General features: G+C 47.4%; 1 protein-coding gene across 3 annotated transcripts in view; it reads right to left on the bottom strand.

Moving 5' to 3' along the window:
* EML5 (EMAP like 5) overlaps positions 1-16,829 on the bottom strand; it is a 148,550-nt gene that overhangs the window by 73,648 nt on the left and 58,073 nt on the right. For all 3 annotated transcript variants that reach the window (XM_075614582.1, XM_075614583.1, XM_075614580.1), the window contains exons 4-6: positions 15,248-15,316; positions 7,822-8,007; positions 5,928-6,063 (exon numbers count right to left, since the gene is read on the bottom strand). In XM_075614582.1, coding sequence (XP_075470697.1) covers positions 5,928-6,063; positions 7,822-8,007; positions 15,248-15,316 — 391 coding nt within the window. The remainder of the gene's footprint in view (positions 1-5,927; positions 6,064-7,821; positions 8,008-15,247; positions 15,317-16,829) is intronic.

Here is a 16,829-nt window from a genome sequence, read left to right as displayed (position 1 = left end):
CAGCCACAGCTGGGTATCCTAACTGTCCATACATACTGTACTTACAGGGGTATAGCATCCATATATACTGTACTTACAGGGGTATCACATCCATATATACTGTACTTACAAGGGTATCGCATCCATATATACTGTACTTACAGGGGTATAGAATCCATATATACTGTACTTACAGGGGTATCGCATCCATATATACTGTACTTACAGGGGTATCACATCCATATATACTGTACTTACAGGGGTATCGCATCCATATATACTGTACTTACAGGGGTATAGCATCCATATATACTGTACTTACAGGGGTATCGCATCCATATATACTGTACTTACAGGGGTATCGCATCCATATATACTGTACTTACAGGGGTATCGCATCCATATATACTGTACTTACAAGGGCGTCGCATCCATATATACTGTACTTACAGGGGTATAGAATCCATATATACTGTACTTACAGGGGTATCGCATCCATATATACTGTACTTACAGGGGTATCACATCCATATATACTGTACTTACAGGGGTATCGCATCCATATATACTGTACTTACAGGGGTATCGCATCCATATATACTGTACTTACAGGGGTATCGCATCCATATATACTGTACTTACAGGGGCGTCGCATCCATATATACTGTACTTACAGGGGTGTCGCATCCATATATACTGTACTTACAGGGGTATAGCATCCATATATACTGTACTTACAAGGGTATCGCATCCATATATACTGTACTTACAGGGGTATAGCATCCATATATACTGTACTTACAGGGGTATCGCATCCATATATACTGTACTTACAGGGGTATCGCATCCATATATACTGTACTTACAGGGGCGTCGCATCCATATATACTGTACTTACAGGGGTATCGCATCCATATATACTGTACTTACAGGGGTATCGCATCCATATATACTGTACTTACAGGGGTATCGCATCCATATATACTGTACTTACAGGGGTGTCGCATCCATATATACTGTACTTACAGGGGTATCACATCCATATATACTGTACTTACAAGGGTATCGCATCCATATATACTGTACTTACAGGGGTATCGCATCCATATATACTGTACTTACAGGGGTATCGCATCCATATATACTGTACTTACAGGGGTATCGCATCCATATATACTGTACTTACAGGGGTATAGCATCCATATATACTGTACTTACAGGGGCGTCGCATCCATATATACTGTACTTACAGGGGTATAGCATCCATATATACTGTACTTACAGGGGTATAGCATCCATATATACTGTACTTACAGGGGTATCGCATCCATATATACTATACTTACAGGGGTATCGCATCCATATATACTGTACTTACAGGGGTATCGCATCCATATATACTGTACTTACAAGGGTATCGCATCCATATATACTGTACTTACAGGGGCGTCGCATCCATATATACTGTACTTACAGGGGTATCGCATCCATATATACTGTACTTACAGGGGTATCGCATCCATATATACTGTACTTACAGGGGCGTCGCATCCATATATACTGTACTTACAGGGGTATCGCATCCATATATACTGTACTTACAGGGGCGTCGCATCCATATATACTGTACTTACAGGGGTATAGCATCCATATATACTGTACTTACAAGGGTATCGCATCCATATATACTGTACTTACAGGGGTATAGCATCCATATATACTGTACTTACAGGGGTATAGCATCCATATATACTGTACTTACAGGGGTATAGCATCCATATATACTGTACTTACAAGGGTATCGCATCCATATATACTGTACTTACAGGGGTATAGCATCCATATATACTGTACTTACAGGGGTATCGCATCCATATATACTGTACTTACAGGGGTATCGCATCCATATATACTTACAGGGGTATAGCATCTATATATACTGTATTTACAGGGGTATCGCATCCATATATACTGTACTTACAGGGGTATCGCATCCATATATACTGTACTTACAGGGGTATCGCATCCATATATACTGTACTTACAGGGGTATCGCATCCATATATACTGTACTTACAGGGGTATAGCATCTATATATACTGTACTTACAGGGGTATAGCATCCATATATACTTACAGGGGCGTCGCATCCATATATACTGTACTTACAGGGGCGTCGCATCCATATATACTGTACTTACAGGGGTATAGCATCTATATATACTGTACTTACAGGGGTATAGCATCCATATATACTTACAGGGGCGTCGCATCCATATATACTGTACTTACAGGGGCGTCGCATCCATATATACTGTACTTACAGGGGTATAGCATCCATATATACTGTACTTACAGGGGTGTCGCATCCATATATACTGTACTTACAGGGGTATAGCATCCATATATACTGTACTTACAGGGGTATCGCATCCATATATACTTACAGGGGTATAGCATCTATATATACTGTACTTACAGGGGTATCGCATCCATATATACTGTACTTACAGGGGTATCGCATCCATATATACTGTACTTACAGGGGTATCGCATCCATATATACTGTACTTACAGGGGCGTCGCATCCATATATACTGTACTTACAGGGGTATCGCATCCATATATACTTACAGGGGTATCGCATCCATATATACTGTACTTACAGGGGCGTCGCATCCATATATACTGTACTTACAGGGGTATCGCATCCATATATACTGTACTTACAGGGGTATCGCATCCATATATACTGTACTTACAGGGGTATAGCATCCATATATACTGTACTTACAGGGGTATCGCATCCATATATACTGTACTTACAGGGGTATAGCATCCATATATACTGTACTTACAGGGGTATCGCATCCATATATACTGTACTTACAGGGGTATCGCATCCATATATACTGTACTTACAGGGGTATAGCATCTATATATACTGTACTTACAGGGGTATAGCATCCATATATACTTACAGGGGCGTCGCATCCATATATACTGTACTTACAGGGGCGTCGCATCCATATATACTGTACTTACAGGGGTATAGCATCCATATATACTGTACTTACAGGGGTGTCGCATCCATATATACTGTACTTACAGGGGTATAGCATCCATATATACTGTACTTACAGGGGTATCGCATCCATATATACTTACAGGGGTATAGCATCTATATATACTGTACTTACAGGGGTATCGCATCCATATATACTGTACTTACAGGGGTATCGCATCCATATATACTGTACTTACAGGGGTATCGCATCCATATATACTGTACTTACAGGGGCGTCGCATCCATATATACTGTACTTACAGGGGTATCGCATCCATATATACTTACAGGGGTATCGCATCCATATATACTGTACTTACAGGGGCGTCGCATCCATATATACTGTACTTACAGGGGTATCGCATCCATATATACTGTACTTACAGGGGTATCGCATCCATATATACTGTACTTACAGGGGTATAGCATCCATATATACTGTACTTACAGGGGTATCGCATCCATATATACTGTACTTACAGGGGTATAGCATCCATATATACTGTACTTACAGGGGTATCGCATCCATATATACTGTACTTACAGGGGTATCGCATCCATATATACTGTACTTACAGGGGCGTCGCATCCATATATACTGTACTTACAGGGGCGTCGCATCCATATATACTGTACTTACAGGGGCGTCGCATCCATATATACTGTACTTACAGGGGTATAGCATCCATATATACTGTACTTACAGGGGTATAGCATCCATATATACTGTACTTACAGGGGTATAGCATCCATATATACTGTACTTACAGGGGTATCGCATCCATATATACTGTACTTACAGGGGTATCGCATCCATATATACTGTACTTACAGGGGTATCGCATCCATATATACTGTACTTACAGGGGTATAGCATCCATATATACTGTACTTACAGGGGTATCGCATCCATATATACTGTACTTACAGGTGTATCGCATCCATATATACTATACTTACAGGGGTATCGCATCCATATATACTGTACTTACAGGGGCGTCGCATCCATATATACTGTACTTACAGGGGTATAGCATCCATATATACTGTACTTACAGGGGTATCGCATCCATATATACTGTACTTACAGGGGTATCGCATCCATATATACTATACTTACAGGGGTATCGCATCCATATATACTGTACTTACAGGGGCGTCGCATCCATATATACTGTACTTACATGGGTATCGCATCCATATATACTGTACTTACAGGGGTATCGCATCCATATATACTGTACTTACAGGGGTATCGCATCCATATATACTGTACTTACAGGGGTATCGCATCCATATATACTGTACTTACAGGGGCGTCGCATCCATATATACTGTACTTACAGGGGTATCGCATCCATATATACTTACAGGGGTATAGCATCTATATATACTGTACTTACAGGGGCGTCGCATCCATATATACTGTACTTACAGGGATATAGTATCCATATATACTTACAGGGGTATACAATCCATATATACTTACAGGACTATAGCATCTTTATAGTAAAAAATACACAGGCTTACAATGTCAGCAGTATATACAGTAAGATTGTATATGTTATGAGTCTGTCTGTGACTGCATAAATGCATATCTATTTTAAACATACAGCTCAACCCTGTTATAGCACGATCCGCCAAAACGCGGATCCGCGTATAATGTGGTCTGAGCGTGGCTCCCGTTTTTAAAAAGCTACGCTGCATTTTTTTTCCCCCACCCAAAGCTTTATTGCTAATGGACACACACACACACACATAAACCCCCCTGCACATCACACACAAACACAATACTCCCCTGCATATCCCATCCCCCCCTGCACATCACATCCCCCCTTCCTGCAAATCATATCCCCCTCCCCACCCTGCACATCACACATAATACTCCCTGGCACATCACCATTCCAGCCGCCGAACCTCCCGTGTAGGCACCACCCCCCGCAGTGAAGGCCGCAACAGCAGTGGAGGCATCTGCTGCAGGGGGGGAAAGCAGGGGCCCGGCAGTCGGACATGGAGCTGGCGGCCTCGTGACAGCTGGAGCCTGACCAGAGGTCATGTTTAACTGCCAGCACTTGCCGGGCCCCCCGCTGCCTCCCCGGGACAATTGCCTCAGGCCTCCCTCCCTTCCCCTGTCGGCGGCCCTGCATGGGGGTTAGGTAGAGGAGGTAGTTGGTTTAAGCCACTATCCAGTGGACAAGTAAGTGGGTTCATGAAAAATTAATTCCGTCCAAATCTTTCAACATGAATCACTGGGTTGCCTTTTCATTGGTACAATTACAAGGGCAATATAAGCACAGTGCTCCACATCATGGAGTATGAATGATTCAGCCTTCCATGCATATTGTTTTTAGCACATTTACAGCAGAAAGGAACAAGGCTTGTTTTGCAGGGTGAATCATCACACACACACACACACACACCATCCCCTTCCCTCCCACCTCCTCCCCGCGCAATGGCTGACCCGTGGTGTCAGATCCCCTGCGACCTGCTCCGGGTAAGTCCTGATTGCGTCGGCCATTTTAATTTTTTTCCCCCGCGTTCCCGGTTATAACGCGGTCTCATTATGTTGACCCCGAGCTGAACACGGTTCAGCTGTATATATATATTCAGAACTTGATATTAAAAGCCAAACCCTTGCTAAGAAACTCACACACACTATTCCTTGTGTTTATACTCCTCTTCTTCTAGATTGTAAGCTCCGTGGGGCAACCACCTCCTTTCCCATTGTCCCAGTTTGTCTGAACATATAAGTACTCTTATGTCATACAATGTTACTCTCGTCCGTCTCACGTTGTACTGCGCTGCGGAATATGTTGGCGCCATAAAGGTAAAAGATAATAATATATACACACACAGTCTGTCCGGCGTTATACAGATGTTACCTTTGTATCCTTGGTCTGTTTCCCTGAGATCAATCACAGTAATTGGTTTAAAGTTTAAATCCCACAGCCGCACACAGCCGTCCCTCCCTCCGGTGGCAAAGCCCTCTTCACAGGCGTTCATACTGAAGATTCCTGCCTGCGGAGGAAAGCGAGGATGTTATCGGAGGTGCATGTGCAGACTCAAACCTCTGAATGGAAAGCACCTCTCTTATCAGTGTATCTGTACTCTGCACACTGCCAGTACACGGAGGAGAGGCAGACGCACGGGTAACAATATTGCTGCCAGCGAGACCTGGAGCATTGAATTGGTTTGCCTCCCATTGACCGCACAGTCGGTGTGGCTGTGCATGGCAAGAGCCGAGACGTATAAGAGTTGTGCCGTGCACTAGAAGCACCAACACCAATATTGGATTTGATATGACAAATACAATCTTTCACTTGAAACATGGCCGTTAAAATTGGAAACCCACTAATCTGTTTTTCAGATCATTAAAAAGATGATTGTTTCATTTTAATCTCACTGCTGGAAATCGCGAGTGTTGTACAAATCACAGCCATGTAATCAGTTGGGTAAGAGTCACACAGTCACACAGTCACACAGTCACACAACGCGCGCCCCGGTAATGCATTTTGACTTCTTTTATTATGATTATGTTGATAGGAGAGTTTTCCGCGGGCTCATTATCACGCCAGCTTCTCTCTTATTTTTTTATTCGATAAACGCCGTCTACCCTGGACTACTAGCAAAGCACATACCATCTGACGGCCGATAGGAAACCCCGGCCCACCGTGTCTGCCCATTATCCCATCTGCTGTACAATCTCAAACCCTATTATAACCTTACTGTGTCATCCCCCATACCTCTGCTGGGAGGCTCTTCCATGGATCTACCACCTCTGCTGGGAGGCTCTTCCATGGATCTACCACCTCTGCTGGGAGGCTCTTCCATGGATCTACCACCTCTGCTGGGAGGCTCTTCCATGGATCTACCACCTCTGCTGGGAGGCTCTTCCATGGATCTACCACCTCTGCTGGGAGGCTCTTCCATGGATCTACCACCTCTGCTGGGAGGCTCTTCCATGGATCTACCACCTCTGCTGGGCGGATATTCCATGGATCTACCACCTCTGCTGGGGGGCTCTTCCATGGATCTACCACCTCTGCTTGGAGGCTCTTCCATGGATCTACCACCTCTGCTTGGAGGCTCTTCCATGGATCCATCGCCCTTTCCCACGTACTTCCTAACATTTCCCCTGCACCCGACACCCTGCAGCTTCAGAGAATGATCTCTGTCCTAACACTTATACATCTGACATATACTTCCCTCCTGCACCTGGTTACATATACAGTATATATTATACACATCTCTGACATATACCTCCCTCCTGCACCTGGTTACATATACAGTATATATTATACACATCTCTGACATATACCTCCCTCCTGCACCTGGTTACATATACAGTATATATTATACACATCTCTGACATATACCTCCCTCCTGCACCTGGTTACATATACAGTATATATTATACACATCTCTGACATATACCTCCCTCCTGCACCTGGTTACATATACAGTATATATTATACACATCTCTGACATATACCTCCCTCCTGCACCTGGTTACATATACAGTATATATTATACACATCTCTGACATATACTTCCCTCCTGCACCTGGTTACATATACAGTATATATTATATACATGAAAGTTTGAAACAATCTCTTCCAAACTGTACATATTGGTCCTTTCCTGATAAAAAGCAAAGGCGTGCTGTGAGAATGTCCTAAAGGCACTCAATGGGTTAAATGATGCAGTGCCTGTTATATGCAGTTAGTTTATGTTGCCCCTGTATAAGCACAGTACATAAACAGCCCTTCTACTCACGGCGTGCGCTCCTTGGATTGTCCGAGCAAGGGTCATTCCTTTCCAAACATATATATCCCCATTCAGTGCCCCAGAGTACGTCAGTTCGTCCCTTGCACCGGACAGGCACAGAATAGTCTGCAGGTCGCCCGTCTTCCCGAACACCCCCCGCTTCGGTGTCAGCGAGTTTCCACACAAACTCCAGAACTGAAAAGGTAATCACAAACCCGTTAACTGGTTTCCCCCCCCCCCCCCCACAGGGATCAGCAGCGGCCAGGGAAGCAGTGCCGGCAAGGGTAGGGCGCACATATCACAACACATCCATGGGCATGTTAGGAATATACAGGATAAAATGTCAAATAACATGATTGAGATACAGATATATTCTTATTTCCTTCATAGATGTCAGACCATGTGTAATTTGTGATGTCATTCAACATATCACAGTAATCAACATGTTATCAAAAATACAGAGATTCATGATTAACCCGCACTTCTGCTTCCCTGGAGAAAGCACAATCCTGCTCGCTGCGTTCAGACAAAGCTCCAGGTGCCGCAGATAATATTTCTTCAGCCATTGATACATGTGAGTTTGCTGTAACTGTTTTACTCTTACACATGAAAGAACAAATATAGGAACTAAATAGAAAAGCAATTATTTGCAAAGCAGGACAACTCATAGAATGGCTACCCAACATCAGGGGCCACTCAAGATGAAAGAAGTTATATGTCATAAGATGCAATGTATAGATCCATGTAATCATCTCTGAAAGGAGTTCTTAGGGCAACATCTTCACTATAGATGGTGTGTTTATATATAGTGCTTTCAGGATTCGCTCAGCTGTAGGGGAGAATTACAGCCACAGTGAAGAGGTTCCTTGAAGAGATAACATTCTACTTTTTGGGTAACAGATGGACAAAGAGACCTGCCCAAAATGGTCAATGGACGTTGCAACAGTTAAGAGCTGTGGTCTAGCGCCCCTAATTAAGACACCATCCATATACGTTTGCTAAATCGGGTACGTTATGTGCTCGAGGATGCCAGAACACGTGTGTACTGAAAGGAAGAGCCAGGAAGGGGGTCCACCCTCTGCCCCCAGATCATAAAACATGTGCATTTTCTAGGACAACGCCGAACCAAAATTGGGTTACATTAACACGAAGACCCGATTAACTGATTCCTGGAAAAATAATTGGACTTGTCCATCAAAATGTAAAATAATGAAATGACAAACTGAATACTGTATGTATTAACTTTTAGGCTGAGATAAAGGTGGACTATTGTTATGCTTATCCTAATCATGCTATGTGTTACATGTTTATCTTTGTGTAAAATACACAGAGAAACATTATGATAAAAGTGTAGCAACACAGAGTTGTTTAGTCACCTGCCCCGGCACTAGAAGGGGTAATCACTCCTTAGTCCCCGATTTCTGGTATTTTGGGGTGATAAGAGGATTAATGCTGGGGAGATTTGCACGATTAATTGAATGATTTTCACTGCAGCCAATGTTTCCAACAACTCTAGTTTCACACACAACTGTGTGTCACAGGGGGAGGGAAGACCTTATTTAATTGTATTGGACCAACTTGTCCTTCAGCTGAATTAATCAAAACCTGATAATAAAGCTTCTGGGTCCGATGTCTAATTACTTTAAGTAAGAGGTATTTCCCAGTCAAATAAGAGCTAAATGGATTACTTTCCCAGAAAGCCTCCTCGGAGGGAAATAACAGCTGATACAGCAATCTGACAAAACCCAGTGAGTCAAACCCCATGAATTACTGTAATGGGTGCTAAGGGGGGGCAGGTTTCATTCTGATGACTGAAAGGAATCAGATCTCATCTTGGAACCAGTATTTTAACCCTTAGACACACCGTTAGAATGCTTAACCTCTCTGGCAGCTTGGTGGTTAAAGGCGCGTTTCAGGGAGGCATGGCTTTTCGATAACAATGTTTGCATTTACACTACGGATGTCAACGTGGGCATCTGTGTACTTCTATCTGGGGAGCACATAAGCCTATTGGGAAGGTCCCATGTGTCCATAATGGCGGCCAAGCACAGTGGCTGGAACATTGCTTTGAGAAACTCTGGGACTTCATCATGAAAGTGTAGAAAAAAGCAGCATCAGTGGATTAGATTTTACCTACACGGCCCCATATCATCGGCACAACTTGGAAATGACTCATGAGTCCAATTTACACCACAGCAGCAAAGCCATATCAGCTTTAAAGATGGCTAGTTCTGAAATCACCTTTATAGGGTGGGAAATGAAACACAAATGTGAGGTATGGTTACACATCGTGCCTCATGCAGAATGAATCAGTGGGTGATCTGACACTGGCCTGCAAAATGTCTCTGTAAAGCGCTACGTGAAACTAGCAGCGCTATACAAGAACATGCTATTATTATTATTATTTATACAATTCATGAAACAGGGATTTTTTTTACATCTGTCCAGTGGCAGCACCATTATAATATAACAAAACAATGTTATCCATTGAGAATTACTGGGAACATCTTTAAAGATTCCCATTCTCCAACACGCTCTGCCCATACGTGAGACCAGCTCCTACAGTTTTGCAATTCATTAAGAAAACTATTCTGTATGAACTCTTGGGGACTCCAAGCCTCATTGTGAATTTAAATATTTATCTTTCGGTAAATAATTCATTTAATCAGTTAAATAATTCAGAGTAAAACAGGGCAGCGAAATGTTATGCAGGTGGCATCCTCCCTGCTGCTAATCCCCTCCGCCTGGCGTCTGCTGCTCTCTGAGCTACACTATCTGCACAGCACCCACATACATAATATCACTGACACTATTATACACAGCGCTGAACGACGAGCAATCTCTCTCCAGAAGGATTTACCGCCTAATATTTGGGGTGTGAGGCACAGGCAGGTTAAGTGACTTGCCCAAGGTCGCACAGAAGGAGTCTAAGTGGCTGGGTCTGAAATCAAACCCGCAGGCTTTGCATTCAAGACCAAGACCTCAACCAATACACGTCTTATAGGACATTGTAAGCACAAACATGCTTGAGATGAACAGTTTTTACCAGATTTACCTTATGCATAAATCTACGTAAAAATGCCATTTTCAAGAGGCAATCCAAGCTCGTGGATTTTTTTAAACAAATTGTTTAAAAGATATATATCTACATCAAACACGCTCAAACACGCTCAAACACGCTCAAACACGCTCAAACACGCTCAAACACGTGTCCCGTCCATCACTGACACATTTTGAAACGCTCTGTGCGTTGGTGCAGTGGAGCGCAATCTTTTTTCCCTGCGCCCCCCCTGCTGGCTGCTCCCTTCTCTCCGTGCCCCCCACTCTCCCCCTCATACCTTGACTCCGGCATCGACGTCATGATGTCACTTTGCCATGGCAACGTGACGTCACATAACCTCGCGGCGTCATTTGACGTCGCGTCTACAGAAGCAAGGTAAGTGCAGTCTACAGAAGCTTTGCCGTTTCCCCGGCACTTCATTGAAGTGCCTTCGGGAATCGCGTCTGTAAACCCGCCCCCCCCCCCCCCCCCCGCAGACAATCTCGCGCCCCCAGTTTGCGCACCGCTGTGTTGGGGGAAGGACACACGGGGACTAACCTCTCGGATGTACAGAGAAGTGATCTGTTCTGGGGCAAACTACCGTAGGAAACCAAGTTACATGTCTCAGTGGGAAGGGACCTAGGGTCCACTCTGGACGAGGAAGAATGGGAGACGATAGTCCGAGCAGCAGCCAAAAGCTCTATTTGTACGACGTTAAACAAGAACGCATATAAAGTAATGATGAGGGGGTACCTCACCCCATTAAAACTCACAAAATGTATCCGGGGTTACTCCCCCTTGTGCCCCAAACAATGTGGAGAGCCGGCGGATCTGTTACACATGCTGAGGTCCTGCCCTCGGATAGCCCCAATTTGGGAGCAAATTCGAGATTGGCTGGAGAGGATATTGGGCCTCGAAATTCCCTGGGACCCCTGGCTTTCCCTGCTGAATAAACCAGCACAGGAACTAGCCAGAGTGGAAAATAAATTAGTTGCACATTTTGCAACAGCGACGAGGTGTGAGATCGCAGCATCGTGGAAACAGTGAAATTCCAGCTATTGATAAAATTAGGAACAGGATTTGGTTTGTTTGCCAGATGGAAAAATTAACAAGTTTAGTTAATGACACTGGCAGCAAATTTCCAAAGGTCTGGCTGCCATGGTTGGCCCAGACGGATATCCCAGGGGGTGAGCAATGCCACCACTTGGGTATGATAGTGTTAGATGCGTTCTCCTCTGACGGGCGGAGAGACCCCGAGAGGAAGAGATCTAGGCCAAGAAAAGGGACAGTTGTAGATGAGGGCCTGGCCGCACTCCAGACGAGACGTCACGTAAAGAACTAAGGAATATCTAAACTCTGTGGCACAGAGTTAAAACACAGACAAGACCTCTGCTACTCTCCCTCCCCCCTCCCCCTCACCACCTCCCCCCCCTCACCATCTCCCCTCCCCATCTCCCCTCCCCCCTTACCTCCTCACCACCTCCCCCCTCCTCATGTGGTGTTCTATGTTTTATGTTTTCACTGGAATGGGTTTTCTGCCGCTTAGCCGAGCTAAAAAGCATTAATTTCAGCTCTGGGGACCTCCTAATTCTGGAGATACCTACCACCAGAGTAGGTGCTGGTAGCCGCTCTCCTCCCCTACCAGGGTCCACAATGTGTCCGCTCTTCAAAGATTTTCGGTCATGTTGACCAATAGGAAGCAGTGACGTCACTGGTGCGGTTTCCTATTGGCCCATCTGATGCGGGAGCTTTAAACTTTAAAGCCTCTCTGCTTGCTGAGCCGGAGCAGTTACCAGCACCTACTGCAGAGGTAAGTATCTCCGGAAATAGGGGGTCCCGGGAGCTGAAATTAATGGGGTGCAGCTCCGGAGAACCGCCTGCTTCAATTTTATATATAAAAAAACTTCGCAAAAAAAAAAATTGCCGCCATTGATTGCTCCTTTTCAACAGAATTTGTTGTGCCAAAGATAGCTCTGGCTAAATCACCCCATAAATGCAGGCGGATATACAAAGGGGGAATACCCTAATACTGTACATTGACCTTTAGGCCCTTATTCTGTAGGTCAACTATAGGCAGTGCGGCCCTATCGCACGGAAAGTTCCATTCACTTCCGGATCTGCGCTACTCGCATTTTCCAGAACACGGGCCTCAGAGATACACGTATCTTCCCTTGTATAGTAAGTAAGTCTACATACATCGCAATGCGTGTGTTTTATTACATGCGTGTGTTTAATTACATGCGTGTGTTTAATTACATGCGTGTGTTTTATTACATGCGTGTGTTTTATTACATGCGTGTGTTTAATTACATGCGTGTGTTTAATTACATGCGTGTGTTTTATTACATGCGTGTGTTTTATTATATGTGTGTGTTTAATTACATGCGTGTGTTTAATTACATGCGTGTTTTATTACATGCGTGTGTTTAATAACCTGCGTGTGTTTTATTACATGCGTGTGTTTTATTACATGCGTGTGTTTAATTACATGCGTGTTTAATTACATGCATGTGTTTTATTACATGTGTGTGTTTAATTACATGCGTGTGTTTTATTACATGCGTGTGTTTTATTACATGCATGTGTTTAACTACATGCGTATGTTTAATTACATGCGTGTGTTTAATTACGTGCGTGTGTTTTATTACATGCGTGTGTTTAATTACATGCGTGTGTTTTATTACACAGCCTCTTACTAGTTGCAGCTAAGGCGTAGCCCAGTCTTTTTTTAAAGCCAAGAGGCGATTACGAATGGGTGTTTGGAGCACTTTGCTGCGTAGAGGTTCAGGGCAGTGACCCCAATGTGTATATCCGGGTGAAACGCTCAGGCCATGCATTCAGCGCTATCACAAAATAACTTTGTACACACCCGGTACTTTATTAAAACACTAGCTGATATACCCGGCGTTGCCCGGGCGTGGAAGGGCAGGGGGCATGGAGTGGAAGGACGGGGGGGGGCAAGGGGCATGGAAGGGCGGGGAGGGGCAAAGGGCAGGGAGGGGCAGGGAGGGGCAAAGGGCAGGGAGGGGCAGGGAGGGGCAAAGGGCAGGGAGGGGCGGGGAGGCTAAGGACAGGGAGGTGCAAGAGGGCAGGGAGGGGCAAGAGGGCAGGGAGGGGCAAGAGGGCAGGGAGGGGCAAGAGGGCAGGGAGGGGGGAGGGGCGGCAAAGGGCAGGGAGGGGCGGCAAAGGGCAGGGAGGAGCGGGGGTGCCAAAGGGCAGGGAGGGGCGGGGGTGCCAAAGGGCAGGGAGGGGCGGGGGTGCCAAAGGGTAGGGAGGGGCGGGGGTGCCAAAGGGCAGGGAGGGGCGGGGGTGCCAAAGGGCAGGGAGGGGCGGCGGGGCCAAAGGGCAGGGAGGGGCGGGGGGGCCAAAGGCAGGGAGGGGCGGGGGGGCCAAGGGCAGGGAGGGGCGGGGGGGCCAAGGGCAAGGAGGGGTGGGGGGGCCAAGGGCAAGGAGGGGCGGGGGGGGCAAGGGCAGGGAGGGGCGGGGGGGCCAAGGGCAGGGAGGGGCGGGGGGGCTAAGGGCAGGGAGGGGCGGGGGGCTAAGGGCAAGGAGGGGCGGGGGGGCAGGGAGGGGTGGGGGGGCAAGAGGGCAGGGAGGGGCAAGAGGGCAGGGAGGGAGGGGGGCAAAGGGCAGGGGGGGCAAGAGGGCAGGGAGGGAGGGGGCAAAGGGCAGGGGGGGCAAGAGGGCAGGGAGGGAGGGGGGCAAGAGGGCAGGGAGGGGGGCAAGAGGGCAGGGAGGAAGGGGGCAAGAGGCCAAAGGGCAGAGGGGCAAAGGGCAGGGGGGCAAAGGGGAAAAGGGCAGGGGGAGGGAGGGCAGGGGGGAAAAGGGCAGAAGGGTAGGGGGAGGGAGGGCAGGGGGCAAAGGGCAGGGGAGGGAGGGCAGGGGGCAAAAGGCAGGGGGAGGGAGGGAGGGGGCAAAGGGCAGGGGGAGGGAGGGCAGGGGGGGCAAAGGGCATTGGGAGGGAGGGCAGGGGGGGCAAAGGGCATTGGGAGGGAGGGCAGGGGGGGCAAAGGGGGGGTGAGGGAGAGTGCCGGGTGAGGGGAGAGCCGCGTGCTCTGTGTGTGTGTGGGGGGGGGGGTGAGGGAGAGCGCCGGGTGAGGGGAGAGCCGCGTGCTCTGTGTGTGTGGGGGGGAGGGGTGAGGGAGAGCGCCGGGTGAGGGGAGAGCCGTGTGTGTGTGTGTGTGTGTGTGTGTGTGTGTGTGTGTGTGTGGTGCCAATGAGAGGTGTGCGGGGGCGGGCCAAGGGACCAATCTCATTGGCCTGGCCCAAGGTCCAATGAGATTGCCGCTAGGGACACGGGGAGGGACACAGGAGACACATACAGACACGGACACATAGAACACTTTCACAAATATATAGTAGATGCGAAATAAATAAGGAATAAACGGTCAGTACCTTGATGTGTTTCACACCACAGCTGACTATCTTATTGGGTTGATAAAGATCCCAGGCGATGTCAAATATCTGCAATGAAATGACGTGTACGTTAGTTTTGCAACAAGATAACACCCGGCATGTAGTGCCACGGAGAGGGGACTGTCCCCTGCTGCATTTAGGGCCACGGAGAGGGGACTGTCCCCTGCTGCATGTAGGGCCACGGAGAGGGGACTGTCCCCTGCTGCATGTAGGGCCACGGAGAGGGGACTGTCCCCTGCTGCATGTAGGGCCACGGAGAGGGGACTGTCCCCTTCTGCATGTAGGGCCACGGAGAGGGGACTGTCCCCTGCTGCATGTAGGGCCACGGAGAGGGGACTGGCCCCTGCTGCATGTAGGGCCACGGAGAAGGGACTGTCCCCTGCTGCATGTAGGGCCACGGAGAGGGGACTGTCCCCTGCTGCATGTAGGGCCAAGGACACTTACACCTGGGACTGTGCGGGTACACTTACACCTGGGACTGTGCGGGTACACTTACACCTGGGAATGTGCGGGTACACTTACATCTGGGAATGTGCGGGTACACTTACACCTGGGAATGTGCGGGTACACTTACACCTGGGAATGTGCGGGTACACTTACACCTGGGACTGTGCGGGTACACTTACACCTGGGAATGTGCGGGTACACTTACACCTGGGAATGTGCGGGTACACTTACACCTGGGAATGTGCGGGTACACTTACACCTGGGAATGTGCGGGTACACTTACACCTGGGAATGTGCGGGTACACTTACACCTGGGAATGTGCGGGTACACTTACACCTGGGACTGTGCGGGTACACTTACACCTGGGACTGTGCGGGTACACTTACACCTGGGACTGTGCGGGTACACTTACACCTGGGACTGTGCGGGTACACTTACACCTGGGAATGTGCGGGTACACTTACACCTGGGAATGTGCGGGTACACTTACACCTGGGAATGTGCGGGTACACTTACACCTGGGAATGTGCGGGTACACTTACACCTGGGAATGTGCGGGTACACTTACACCTGGGAATGTGCGGGTACACTTACACCTGGGACTGTGCGGGTACACTTACACCTGGGACTGTGCGGGTACACTTACACCTGGGAATGTGCGGGTACACTTACACCTGGGAATGTGCGGGTACACTTACACCTGGGACTGTGCGGGTACACTTACACCTGGGAATGTGCGGGTACACTTACACCTGGGACAGTGCGGGTACACTTACACCTGGGAATGTGCGGGTACACTTGCACCTGGGAATGTGCGGGTACACTTGCACCTGGGAATGTGCGGGTACACTTACACCTGGGAATGTGCGGGTACACTTGCACCTGGGAATGTGCGGGTACACTTACACCTGGGAATGTGCGGGTACACTTACTCCTGGGACTGTGCGGGTACACTTGCACCTGGGAATGTGCGGGTACACTTACACCTGGGAATGTGCGGGTACACTTACACCTGGGAATGTGCGGGTACACTTACAACCCTGGATATTATGTATGAAAGATCTCAGTGCAAAACACCACCCGATTTACAAACGGTAACGTCCCCCTGCTTTT

Source organism: Ascaphus truei, chromosome 9 (assembly GCF_040206685.1).
Source record: "Ascaphus truei isolate aAscTru1 chromosome 9, aAscTru1.hap1, whole genome shotgun sequence".
In the NCBI taxonomy this organism is placed as follows: domain Eukaryota; kingdom Metazoa; phylum Chordata; class Amphibia; order Anura; family Ascaphidae; genus Ascaphus; species Ascaphus truei.
This window is presented reverse-complemented; position numbering and strand designations above follow the sequence as displayed.